Here is a 13875-nt window from a genome sequence, read left to right as displayed (position 1 = left end):
GTCTCCTTTCCTCCACCTGTCATGGCCCCAGACTCATGTCTCCTTGCCAAATCTCCTGCTCTTCTTCCTAGCCAACAGCTGGCTGTTTTGCCTTAGTTTCTGATGTACTGTCTGGAACATAAATCATCTTGAATTCAGTGCACTGTCACTGTAAGTCTTGTGTAACTCTCTGGAAAATTGATGTCTCTGTCAAAATTTTCTGTGTAAAAGGAGTTTGGCCCTGTTACCAGACACAAGAGTGCCATCAGTTTGGGAATCCAGCATATGCTGGATAGGGCAATGGATGATAAAGCAACCCAGACTCTTGGATTTAGATTCATGGCGTGTATCAACAAGAAAAGCACAGCAGCTCATGGAGCTAGTTACATTTTCAGTTCTACTGGTAGAAATTGCAAGTAGTTCTAGTGCACAGCAGGATAATCAAATGGCATGAAGCATAATACAGACCTGCCCACTGTTCAGACCCATCTCCACGTTGGTATTGCTGCAAGATAGCAATCCAAAGAGGGGTTTTTCTCAAGTGCAGAGTGGGCTTATGTTCATTGAGGGCAGTAGATGTTTGTTTTGGTAAAGATTGGGGCTGAGACAGCTGAGTCGGGAAGTCTCCTCAACTGCCCGTTCCTCCTGTTCACAGAATAACGTCACGCCTTCTGAGGTCACACAGTGGACCAATCATCGCGTGATGGAGTGGTTACGTTCCGTTGATCTGGCAGAGTATGCACCTAACCTGCGGGGGAGCGGTGTGCATGGGGGACTGATGGTAAGGTTTTGGTCTGGCTTGTTCCATTTCATTTAAAAAATATGGCTGAGAATTGCTAGAGCAAAGTTCTGACATTATTTTTGCTGCACACACCTTATGTTCTTATTCTGCTTAATAAGAAGTTGCTATCAAAATGTATTAACTCTGTTTAAAGTAGATGAGTGTCTTGGGCAGAATTAGTGTGGGCAGCAATGGGTTTGATTATCTGTATTCCCCTCACAATTTAATTTAGGTAGGGCATTCTCCACCTCCTGTGCTATGATAAACTAGAGCAGGGTAGGTTTAGATGAGACATGAGGAAGAAGTTCTTTACAATGAGGGTGGTGAGACACTGGCACAGGTTGCCCAGAGAGGTGGTGGAGGCCCCATCCCTGGAGACATTCAAGGCCAGGCTTGATGAGGCTCTGAGCAACCTGATCTAGTTGAAGGTGTCCCTGCTTACTGCAGGGGGGTTGGACTAGATGATCTTTAAAGGTCCCTTCCAACACAACACATTCTACGATTCTGTGATTCCATTCTGTGATTCGATGATGCTGTACACTGGTATCATACTGTTAAACAGCCATTATCTTCCTTCCTAAACCTGGATGTGTTTTTATTTTGTGAGGAAGGCTTGTTACTTTTGTAAAATTTGTGATTTCAATGTCAAACCAGGATTGTTTTTAATTGCTCTAGCATCAGATACTCCAGACAAGAGACTTGTAGTTGCAGAAGTTTGTTGAGGTAATTAAGAAGTATATCCCTGCTCCCAGCATTTTATGTGTGTTTTATTTTCCATCATTCCTTTGGCTACGTTTTCCAGAATTAAAGAGGATGGTGGGTAAACATTTTGTGGCAGCTTCACATGTTACATTGAATTAAGGGTGAATTTATCTTTTCCTTTCTTCTTACCTGCCAGTTTGTTTCTATTTAAACTCAAGAAGTAAAGCCTGGAGGTAGCACTATATGAATCCTTTAACTAGTTAACTCTTTTTTCCACGTCTTTGCTGTATGTTTCTTCTAAAATACAAACATAAGCCCCAAAGCAACCTTAGGAAGTGACCAAGATAGGTGGGCCTCTTGATATCCTTGAAACCTCATCGGACAGCACTGACTTCAGCTGGATTCTCTGTGATTTAATCAATAGGTTTTGGAGCCTCGTTTCAATGTAGAAACCGTGGCACAGTTGCTGAACATCCCACCGAACAAGACGCTCCTGAGACGGCACCTGGCGACTCATTTCAACCTCCTCATTGGGCAGGAGGCCCAGCAGCAGAAACGCGAAGCCATGGAGTCCCCAGACTACGTCCTCTTAACAGCAACTGCCAAAGTAAAGGTAGGTCACATGTTCTGGGTGAGTGTGGGAGCTTCCAGGCAGACATTCGGATCTCTTGTGCTGGTTTTATCCATGATTGGAGGGCAGTTCAGTAAGGTCTGAGAAAAGGGACTGGCTGTTAATGAAAGAAGCATGAGAGCAGGACTCAGCAGATCTGGGTTTGACACTTGTGTCTCCTGTGAACGCACCACATCTCAGGCTCTCATATGCACAGACAAGCAGTAGCACTCCTGTGTGCTGTTCTTCTGTCTGTACTATAAGTCGTTGGGGAAGGAGACTGTCTCTTATTGTTCATATGCTCACGGTTTAATGCCATGGGATTCTGATCTCATTCGGGATGCTTTAAATGGTGTTGTCTTACGGTGGTAGAATGAGGGGACACACCTTGTTCTTTCAGATGCAATTATTATGAAATACAGCTATTGAGAAGATCTTTGTTTAGGAGAGCAGCGGGCTTTTGACCCTTCATCATTGAAACACCAGTACCAGAGTAAGAGATATGTTAATTCTTTGCTGATTCTCTAACTTCTTGTCAATTTTCTCTTCACTCATAAGCCAAAGAAACTTGCCTTCAGCAATTTTGGGAGCCTGAGGAAGAAGAAGCAAGATGATGTGGAAGAGTATGTGTGTCCTATGGAGCTGGGGCGGGCATCTGGAAGTGGGTCAAAGAAGGGTTTTAAGCCTGGCCTGGATATCCGAGTATATGACGATGATGATTTGGACAGGCTGGAGCAGGTAAGCCAGTTCTAGCAGTTGGAGTCCTTGACTATGCTGTCAGGTTTGGTGGAAAACCTTCCTTTTCGCAGGGATGCTTTCCTTTTGCTTTGGCTCGTGAAGGTCCTGACTTCTTGCAGTCACGCAGCATCACTAACAAAAGTGTCTCTTGGCCCAAAGAGGCTCAAGCTGTGAATGCAGCGCCTTTAGGACATCACTTTCCTCTCCTGATAGGGCACGCTGCTCCTGTGCTCTGACCATGTTGGGTGTAATCAAGCAGTTACATTATGTGCTGCACTTAATTGCCACCTGCCACACAGTGAATTTATTATTGATTCATTATTCATTATCTGTTTTTTGTAGATGGAAGATTCAGAAGGGACAGTGAGGCAAATAGGAGCATTTTCTGAAGGCATCAACAACTTGACGGTAAGGCTTAAAAGTGGGCTCTGTGGAATAAGATCACTGTTCCTGCAAGGTGGATATAAACCCCTTGCCAGTTGCTAGTATTAAATAGCAATGCTATTTAATAGTGATGCTTTTTAATACAAATACACTATGTACAACTTCTCTTTGCTATTACTGGCTCTGTCAAGCAGCTGAGTTTTGTAGTTTCGGGGGCAATTGTTTTGATCAATTTCAGTGCATAGTGGGACCTAGTCTTTGGATAGAGTGAAGCACCACTAGTCTCTGAGGGCTAACGTATATAAAATACCGTGCAAATTACGGGTATAGTGAAGCCTCATCAGAACTAGTGGTCAGTTGAGCTCCTTTGGTTTCTGTACAGGGACGGAGGGGAAAAGAAAAATTCGCGGTTGAGGAAAATACCTGTCCATCCTGGCTGGGAGGTTCCCCCAGTTGGCAGTGGTGGCCCATGGGCGCCAGCCCTCTTTGCTGACTCACCACCCTCCAGGGAGGGCAGAGGACACGGGATTAGGCTTTAGGCCAGTGGGTTTCCCTTGGGCAGTGGGCTGCCGACAGAGGTCACGGCGTGTTTTCTTGGTGGAAGCCCAGCCCCGGCCTGCGCTCCCCTGGCTGTTTGGGCCAGCAGAAAGGGGACTGAGTCGCGAGCTGGTCAGGAACCAGCACGCGTGAAAAATGTCCTCGGCAGAATGAAGGGGTGGCTGGCAGGGCTGACGGTGCTGTTTGCTGCCGGGTGCAGGGCTGCGCCATCCCAGATTTGAGTTGTGAGGGCCTGAACCTTGACTCTTCCCTCCTTTCCTTTCCAGCACATGTTGAAAGAAGATGAAATGTTTAAAGACTTTGCAGCTCGCTCTCCTAGCACCAGTATAACAGATGAGGACTCCAATGTGTGACAGTAACCACCAGGCACTGACAAAGGCTCACTTTCCTGGGTGCAAGAAATGTCATCGTTATACGTGATGGGCAGCAGATCATGTACATAACGTTGCTCTTGCTTCTGTTTGTTAGAAATAATATTGGGAGGTGGAGAATTCAAAAAAAACCAAACAAACGTGCCTACTCTAAAGTTGCCATAAGAAGCACCCAGACACTCGTGAATGGCAATTGTTTTTACTGTATCTCATGTACAAACTGGTGATATGTTTCAGAGTAATGCATTTAAATCTACGTGGTATCATAGTGCTCCTTTTGCTTATTCACAGCCTCAAATAATCCTTTATACTGTTTCAAAATAACAGAAGATGTTAGTTAGAAGTATTGCGTCTGTAGATACTGTGCATCAGCTTTCTCTAGGCTTTCAGCTGAAAAAAACAAATGTTACTGCCCTTTATAAAGTGCGTTTGTTCAGCACAAACACCAGTTCTGCCCTTCCTACAGTTTCCAATGTAGGATTTTAGTCATCCATGTCTTGCATCAACTCCCCAATAGCTCGACTGTTGCTCTTATTTTTATACTGTTTTATAAAAAAAAAAAAAAAAGGGTAAAAGAAAAAAGGAGTATATGAAGTACATATAGAAGCGAAAATTTAAATTTTGTGAGACAGAGTGATGGAAAGTTTGAGATGTGGGTGAAGGGCTTGTAAAAAGATTTATGCCAGTTTGCATACCAGCTGGTTACTGGAAAAGGCAGGCTGACCTTTGGAACTGTTTGCTTTCATTGCTTTTTTACTACGTGCACAGTTTATTGATCTTCCATTTGGGACGAAACAATTATAAAGCATGTTTCTTCTAGCAGTGACTCTTACAGAAACTCGGAACATTTTAAAGCATCTTCTTTCTTGTTCCCAGCAGCAGTAGCTATAGCAATCAAACACGATTATTAACACTTCTGTGACTTAAAAAACATCCTTAAAGTTGAGAGTACTCCCTGTGAATGGAAGTGATATTTCTGTGCTGTGACTAGCGTAAAGATGGTGTAGTTGCAAAAAAAAAAAAAAAGTTATATAGAGAAATGTATAGGAAATATATTATTTCATAATATTAAACCTAAGGGAGGATTGTCCTCAAAAATTGAAATATCAAACATGTTGCTCATCATTTTACCTTCTTAAACCACAGCTCCTCTGCTTTTGAAGATCATCAGATTTTAAAAATCCTAACTAGCCAGTGGAGATCTTTTGTCAGCCTTTCAATATTGTGAGGTGTCCTAGCCAAAAGCAAACAAAAAAAAGCGATTCTGTTGATCACAGTGGTCGTTCGTATGGTGTTGAACATTGCATGTATTTTAGCACAATGGCATGAAGCTTCTTTGCTCTGGAAAGGCGAAACAAGTACAGCTGGAATTGTTCCTTGTGGTGGGTGGTGTGTTGCTTTACCAAGCGTTTGTCACTCATTTCATCGCTCTCCTTGCTGGAAGTGAGACCATTCCGAACACGTGGCTGGTGCGGTGCAAGGGATGCTACATTTGTGCTGGCTTCGTGTGTATTCCTGACACACTATTAACAAAGCTGGGAAAGGAAGAAAGGTTCCTTCAGGGGCTTCCAGGGAGCTCCCATCAGATGTCGGGGTAGATTGGAGCATTATATTATTGTAACCTGATAAGCTATTACCAGTCTTTGAAGGGTGTGCAGTGTAGGCTATTATTTATGTACCAAGATGAAAAGTTTGATGTGGACCAGTTGTGTTACACATAATATCAAGCGCTGCCATTTTCTCTCCAGTAACTGAAGCCGGGCAAACAATCCGTAACATATACATAAAATAGTTTGTGCTGCTTACCATTTGTCTACAAACAGATCGCAACTGATGCTTTATTCAGTGTTCCTGACTAATTCCTGTCCGCAAATAATTGGCTCTCTGTTGTTTCTTCCTCTGCAGTCTTGGGGGTGTTTGAGCTATTTTAATTCGGGCAGAAATACCACATTGTGTCACGCCTGCTGTCAGCTTTAGGGTGCAGATGCTTGGGATGTGAATTCAGGGCTTGCTTTCTGTGAATAATACGCAATATGGTTATTATTTACATGTAAGTTGACCCTAAGAGCCTGCTCTCCCAAATGCTGCAGAAGCACTGGGAAGACGTGGTGCGGGCTTCCGAGTAAAAGTGTTCCTCCAGATGCGCTCTCACTAGACGCTGGCTAGTGAACATGACTTGGATATTCCCAGGAGGAAAAAAAGGGGGCTAGTGACACAATATTATATGCTGAAATAGGCACAAACATATACTCTCTGATTTCTCTTCAGTACAGTGCTATTAGTAAGCATATCAGCAACAGCGGATGATGGTTTATTTAAGTCCAGCGTAAGTAGCATTCTGCTCCGAACAACCCTTTCTTGTGTTCACTGGTTGGAAAGCCTGGTCATCCCCTCGAAGCTGCCTGTCATCTGAACCTTGGTTATTTTATGGGGGTGGACTTGAAAGCAAGTGATGAAGTCAGGAAGTTTATGTGTGAATGGGCACACAATTGATACCGTTGGGGTTTTTTAATTTGTGCGTGTTTGAAGAGGGCAACATAACTACTGTGTATTGCCATGTAAAATCCAATAAAGTCTATGGAAAATGCCAAGTGTTTCTGGAAGCTGGTTCCTTTTTAATGTATCCGCTTGTTTCTCCTTTTTATTTTCCTAGGAAGCTCATTTTGTTCTATTTAAAAGACAAAGGAGGGAGAAGGGGCAAAATCACACATTTTTTCGTTGACCCATTAGTTTGTTTGTCGATAGTGCCTGCAGAAGGACTCAGCAAACAGCTAGGAAATAACTACCCCAAGTCTTTTTATTTATTTCTGAGATCCCGATTTGAACCGTCTTGGGTTGTTCAGTGTGGTATCATTAGAAAGCGTTCCCTGTTGCTCGGTGTGTGCTCCTGGGCGAGTCCTCGCAGGGTGATGAAGGAAGGACCAGCTCTGGCCCTTCTTGCTGTAACAGGACAACCATCTCTCTGGTCCCAGGTGTCGTTCCTTCCCCATGCCCTCACAGCCCTCAGGAGCCACAGGAGCTTCAGCTACTTTGCCAACAGGAGTTGAGCTTCCCCAAACTACATTTTGTTGCTGGGGTGCAGGTATAAATGATGATTGGCGTTTTGCCCAGTGTAGCCCAGGTAACAGAACGGAAAATGCAGAACACCTATCTCATGACCTTCATTTCTGTGATGTTCATCAGCTCAACATTCCAGTGGGAACGCTGAGGAGAAATACTTTGAAACCTAGAGTGTAGAGAGCTGCCTGTTCATTTACAGTGATGAGGAAAAGATAAGATGTGAATCGACCAAGAGCCTACGGAGATTAAACCCAGCTTTTTTCTGTTCGCTTAAATTACCAATATGCTTTGGAATGGGGAAGTAATCCAGAATAACCTCTGGGCTGACTCTTATGATTCTCACTAGGTATTGTTGCGTCCTGGCTTTCCATTTAGGAGAGAAATTGCACTTGTCCTGCCTGCATGCTTTTTGTACCTTGCACTGCTTTGTTGTTATGAATATTTAGTGCATGCTTATGCTTCACCTTAGTATTTTGGCATTTTCATTTGCAGCAAGAACTTTTCCTGGTGAGCCTCTTCATCCTCAGTTGGGAGGAATAAGATAGTGCTCTTTGAGGCAGCTAAGAAGCAAAAACCCGCTGAGTTGCCAGTAGATTTGGAGCAGTGGTCAGCAAGGAGAGAGTATTAGGTGCTGGGGAACCCTTGAATAAAAAGGAAATTAGTGTTAACGGTCAGCGATAAAAGGAAAAGCAGCAGCGTGCTCCCTAATCAAAACTGTGAGAAGGTCATGAAGGAATGGAGATGGGCCCATGACACATTTGAAGACCTGTGGAAGAAAAGACACGTAATGTGTAGGTCATAATCTGTTTCTTAGAGAGACTGACCAGCCCATGCACGTGAGAAAGCGTTTCCCTGGAGTGGCAGGAGCATAAGGATTATCTGCTGGCAGAAGGAGAGATCAAATGAAGATGTCTTGAGCAATGAGAGTAAAGAGTACAGAGAAAGACAGCTCCTCAATACTTTTTTCACTCATTCAGAATGAAGAGGAGGAGGAAGAGCAGCATTCAGCAGGACAGAGCCTGTTTCTTGAGAATGGTGGTGAGATCCTGGACCAATGAGGAGACCATAGTGGTGCATTTGGCACCAGCACCATCCAGAGCTGAACAGGGGTGGCTCCTGCGAACATACATTCCAGCTTTCACAGATATGGAGACTGGATTTTTTTTTTAAGGTTAGGAAGCCTCTTTATTCGTATAGCTCGTTTTGATGGTCATGCATGGTGGTGCATTGACTGTCCAAGCTTCTCTGAGATACGCCAGTCACAGGAAGTGATGGCATAAGCTTCTCAGCTGAACCAAAAGTTCAGCTGAGTCTGTGTGTATTACCATGGCGCAACTAATGCCACTGACAGAACCAGCAGTTAATATTGGATACAGGCAACGGCCCATCAAAAAAAGACCACCGTGTCGTTTCAAGCACCCTGCAGAAGTCCTCAGGTTTGGATGCATACTCTTCTCTGGGGAATTAAAAGAAAAAGGTTTTTTTCATCTCCAGGAAACACCCAGTGCCAATAAAATGGCTTCTCTGTGATAATCTCAGAAAGGAGCTAAGATTAGACTGGAATGAGATAGCATCCGCTGAAGAAATGGTGCCAGAATTAACAATAAGGAAAACAAGCACAGGTGAATTCAGTAGGTGTGAAAGTTACTGGGCCTATCATTGGGCTGGTTGCTGCTCGGTCAGCTGCGGAGAAACACATGCAGGAGGAAGCCTGTCTGCCCCTCAGGGTAGCAGCCTGCTCACAGAGCTCTGCTGCTGCCATGACCTTCATCTGGAAGGCTGCAGGTAACCATGTGCACGCTTAATAGGTCTGGCTGAGCCCAGTGCCTACAGCGTCTTTGCTGGAAAATTAAGCGACTTCCCTCAGGCAGCGTGCATGTGGAAACAACCTCCTCCTGCACAGAAAATGCGCCAGGCGGTCTCACATGAGGTCGACTAGGAGAACAAGGCTGAAACTCTTTGTCATCTGTGAAGTCTTCAGTCAAGGTGTGGTTCATGAATCTCAAAGGCTGAAGGACTGTCTTGGTTTCATGGATCCTCAGAGCAAATTCCAGACAGCCACAAACATGCTGAGCGAGATCTTTGTGCTCAACTTCATCAACTTCTGCATGGAAAAGGAGTGGAGGAACGTAGCACAACCAGCAAAATGAGCAAGCAGCAGTCCTCCCTGTTCAGAGTGGACTGGATCTGGACTCTGTCTAGAGCTGACACGCAAATCAAACTTCAGACTGCCATGCAGGCTTCACAGCTAGCCGAGCTTTTCTGTAGCGAAGGTGGCCCCACTGAGGTGGTGGAGGACTGCTGCTGGGAAACCACACTGGCAGATGAGCACTTCCAAAACAGGAACAGGTTTGAGAAGCTGGTGGAGTTCTGCCGCCTGGTGGGGCAGGACTGCCTGGGCTTGTTCATCGTGTTCAGCGTGGCAGGGAAGTCCAAGGATACGCACAGAGTCATGCCAGACAGCATTGCCAAGGAAGAGCAAAAATGCCACCTGTTGGGCAGCAATGCGCTACAGCAATTTGTCATAAGTACTCACAGCTTCCTGCCCACAAAAGACATGTTGGAAAACTGTCTCGGCGCAAAAAAACAGACCGAAGGCGATGGGCAACGTGTACATAAACTTTCTGTAAGCCACCGGTTAACTGCTGTGGCTCTGCACGCCAGCACCAGAGGCCGCGTGGGGCTCAGCTCTGCCTCTCACTTTTCTTCTCCCACACCATTCCCTCCAAGCCTTTATTTCCCACCCTCTCCTCTGCCCATCAGGCTTCCCTTTCCTCCTGCAAAAGCCAGGCTGAGTCAGTCTCTCCAGGTTTTAGGCAACCTGCCAGAAAAATGTGTTTATAGAAGGCACATCATTTTTCCAGAACATTGTGTTCACCAGACATTAAGTGGTGGCTGCAGCCAATGAAAGCTTAATCTCCCTGAGTTTTTGGGAGGTCATGTTAGACTTGACTCACAGCCTTTGTTTACTGTGTGGCAGACTTTTTTCTCCTGTAAGAGGAGGTTGAGACTGTCATAAAGAAAATGTACTGGCACTGGACAGAAGCTTTGCACTGAGCAGGAAGGACGATCCCAGGGCTTAAAAACTGTGGTTTGGAGGCATGAGCTAGTTCACAAAGAGGGAAATACCTTCCCAGCAATAGAAATGTGCTGTATGACACACCTATTAATTATCAGTGCCAGGCTACAGAGGGCCTTTGGGGCTGTGACCGAAATGCAGGGGGCCAAGTTTGAGCCCAGCAGATCGAGGTGTGACAAAAAAGCAGTGGCAGGTATTAAAGAAACCTCGGGGAAATCGACCATCGGGGACCAAAAAACCCTGGCCCTGGAGCTGTTGGTGGGAGTTGTTGCTTTTCAGGGCACCAAAAGCAGCTCTCAGCCACTCATGGCAGAGAGCAAAAGCCTGGAGGAGGCAAAATTATTTCACGCTCTGTTTTCAGTAGCTTAAAAGCTAGATGCATTAATAGCCTGATTTAGTTCATGTCCCTCAGCTTTTACTGGACAAAGTGAGACTTCTGAGTTGCACAATTGTAATTACTTTTTTTCAGCTACTGTTAACCAGTGAAGGAAGACCTGCTCAGTTTTCAAACTGGTAAACTCCCTTTGTTTATAGCTGTCTGAATTGCTTTGTCAGCGCGAAAATCCTCTGCCTGTAGCTTTCTTACAATTTCTTTCTTTTTTATTTAACAGAATAAAAAAATAGTTTCAAAACCTCCTTTATATGTTACTATTTTCTATGTGAGTTATAAGATGGGGCAGCTGAGAAATAAAGGCTGTTATTTATGCAGCCATTAAAAAAAAAAAAAAAAAATAAAGGCATAAAGAAGCCGCAGCACCAGTGCCAAAAGTTTTCACAGCTTTCCATGGCGTGGGTGCGGCGGCTGAAAGGTGAGCTGAAATGAAACCAAACACAGTAAGAACTGTGAAATTTTTGCTGTGTCACAAATGCAGCTGGGTATGGGGAAGAGAAGCCTTTTATTTTTTGAAATAGGTCATTGAGATCGTTGTTTTCAAAGCACTGGTGTCCTTGTATTTTTTTGGCAGGTAGCAGGGGTTTGGTGGGACAGAGAGGGAGCGTTCTGGTGTTCTACAGAGAAAATACGCCTAGCTATGGGGATATGTGCTGAGAATGAGGGCTCTACACCCATTCAGGAGGACGGGGGGAGCGTGTGGGGTGTGCCTGTTTAAAGTAACAGCATAACCAATACCGCAGCAGGATAAAAGACCAGGAGAAAAGCTTTAATTTTGCATTGACTTGGCGTCTTCAGGATATACAGCGGGTTGTCTTTTATGTACTTCAGTTCTGTAGGAATGCTGTCTCTCTGAAAAGTGGTCGGGCTTTTTCCTTTGGATGTTTTGTGTGATTTTTTTGAGGGGGACAGTGGAAGGGGAAAATAAAAATGTCTTGACGAGCCAGAGTTTGGACTATGGAAGTTACATATTGGGGCAGTTGGCCATTTGGTCCATGCCCTCCAGCATGGCTCTGCTACCTCAGAGAAATCACAGGGGCTTGGCCTTCGTTCTGGGAGACAGGGTTCATCCCCCAGCCTGCGCTTCGTCCGGTTGCCTTGAGGGTTTTAGCTCAGGAGCCCAAGCCCTCACCGACGATGGGAACTGGCCAAGGCTCTGTACTATGGCTAATAATGGTGAAGACGCACAACAAAGTATTTAACAATGTAAATTTGACCGTGTTCATTTCTTCAGCCAAGCTGGGGTCTCAGCTCATGTGCCTCACAGCCATACCCCCGGCTTCTGTAACTGCACGTACTGATCTACCAGGCGAGGTGCTGACCCCGGGTAATGGTAAGTTGGTAAGTTGTGTAATAAGGTTAGTAAAAGCAAAGTGAAGGGGTTGGGTTGTGTTGGTTTGTGGGTTGTTTTTTTTCTTTTCTTTGGACATCATTTGTTAATGTATAGTTAAGTCTAATGTATAGTAATGTAGTTGTTCTCAAGAGCCCATGGAAGCGTAGCTCAGTGAAGAAAGGCTTCTGTCAGAAGAGGAAACATGCAGCACTGCTGCTGTTGCCTGGGTAGCTTAGCCAGGTAGGTCTCCCTCTCAAGAAAAAACAGCAGAAGACCTCTCCCCGGCTTTTTTAAGAAACTTTAATTTAAGCATGATGAGCTTATCACAGGCTACAGATATCCACGCTACCTGGGTCCACCAGGAGTTTCTGACTCAAGCAGAGATGACCCAGCAGCGTGGCCCGTTTACCCCAAGCTGTACACGACACGGACAGTGCCTGGCAGAGGCCTTAATCTACAGCTGTCCTCAGCCACACAGTAACCCCTCTCCCTCCTTTCTCCCTGGGTGACCCTTCACCAATGCACCTCTACTTTTTCTTCCCCCTCCATCACCCTGAGAGGATAAAACCTCCCCTTCCCTGCTGTACAGGCACTTCCTTTCCGCTGCTGCAAGGACTCTTGTTTCTATGGTTGACTTAGCACAGGATGCCGAGTGGGAGCATCCACTGCGAGTGAACAGTTGCAACAGACAGGATTTGGTTAGAAGCTGTGTACTCTGGAGTACGGTATTAAAGAACAAGTTTCAGAAGCACACATCAAAAATTCAGAGGCAAGCGTCTAATAAAATTAGTAACAGTATTATCCATTCAACGTTCCTTAAATTAACTATACTCTCTTCTCCATTTAATTCATGCTGAAAATTAACCTTTTAAGGGCCCAGTACCCATCTCTTGTACAGGCACAAAAGAAAATATGGCAAGCTATAACCGTAAATACCTACCCCAATCTTTAAACAAGTGGTATTATACACTGATACTTGTAGCTAAGCATCCACATTACTTCATCTATGACAAAACATCCTTTTGGTCACTCTGATTTCATCACCAGAACAAGATTTTTAGTTTCACAAAGTCCTTGCAGGACAGCTCTAATCTCAGCAGCATCTCTGTTGTTTAGAAGCAGAAGGTTCTGCACGCAGGATGCCTTAAGTTTACTAAAGACTAGGTAAAAGGCTGCTGTCAGAAAAAGTGTATTAAAAAAATAAAAATCAGAGCTATAGTAAACAGCATCTAAGAAACAGTTTTAGATTCAGTGAGACATTTGTGTTTGCTGTCAGTTTTGTGACTTAAGGCTGTTCCCATGCATCCTTACCAAGCAAAACCCTTTGGAGCTTTGCCTGAGCAAGAGATGGAGTTGATTCCCCTGACTGTATTCATACTGTATCTGAAGCTGGGCTACCTGCTGAAACCCACCCTGGCAATAAAACCTGAGCTCCCTTTTTTCCAAATCTACCTCTGGGAAACAGGAAACTAAAACTAGATCCAGTTTTCACCTGGCATTTTTTCCCACTGCACAGGACATGCAGAACAACTGCTTTTGTACTCCAGTGGCACCATCTGCTTTTTAAAAGTAAATAGAAGAGTTAGTACTTTTTTTTCAGTATTCCACAGACATACAAGCAAAAAAACCCAGCTATTTTTGGAACAGTGCACAAAGCCACCTGCTTTCTGTAGTTTCTTTCATTGCCCAGGGATGAGAACTGTGACCAGCTGGGAAAGTGTTTGCATTTAAGAGAGGCAATTCCAAAATACAAAGGAAACAAATTTTGTATTGCTGTCTACCTCTCTGTTTTGATCAACGAGGCGGCTTGAACAACTTCAGTCATAAAGGGTTAACTGTCATCCTCCAACTGAAGAAGGATCTTTAAGCTTCTGATCTTGCAAAGATTA

The 13875-nt window shown here is 44.6% G+C and overlaps 2 protein-coding genes across 16 annotated transcripts in view; both read left to right on the top strand.

The window, feature by feature from the left end:
* The window catches only part of PPFIBP1 (PPFIA binding protein 1), a 118887-nt gene extending 112173 nt beyond the window's left edge, over window positions 1–6714 (top strand). For all 15 annotated transcript variants that reach the window (XM_054187494.1, XM_054187504.1, XM_054187549.1 and 12 more), the window contains 5 exons: window positions 635–760; window positions 1887–2075; window positions 2631–2810; window positions 3153–3218; window positions 4019–6714. In XM_054187494.1, coding sequence (XP_054043469.1) covers window positions 635–760; window positions 1887–2075; window positions 2631–2810; window positions 3153–3218; window positions 4019–4105 — 648 coding nt within the window. In that variant the 3' untranslated portion in view covers window positions 4106–6714. The remainder of the gene's footprint in view (window positions 1–634; window positions 761–1886; window positions 2076–2630; window positions 2811–3152; window positions 3219–4018) is intronic.
* Window positions 6715–8899: 2185 nt separating this feature from the next.
* REP15 (RAB15 effector protein) lies at window positions 8900–9813 on the top strand. The gene is given in 4 exon segments (XM_054187612.1): window positions 8900–9143; window positions 9145–9289; window positions 9292–9764; window positions 9766–9813. Coding segments are annotated over 4 exon segments (750 nt in total). The 5' UTR covers window positions 8900–9059.
* Window positions 9814–13875: the final 4062 nt, after the last annotated feature.

The sequence above is a fragment of the Rissa tridactyla genome, chromosome 1 (genome assembly GCF_028500815.1).
Source record: "Rissa tridactyla isolate bRisTri1 chromosome 1, bRisTri1.patW.cur.20221130, whole genome shotgun sequence".
Taxonomy (NCBI): domain Eukaryota; kingdom Metazoa; phylum Chordata; class Aves; order Charadriiformes; family Laridae; genus Rissa; species Rissa tridactyla.
Note: the sequence above shows the minus strand (reverse complement) of the source record. Positions and strands in the feature narration are given on the sequence as shown.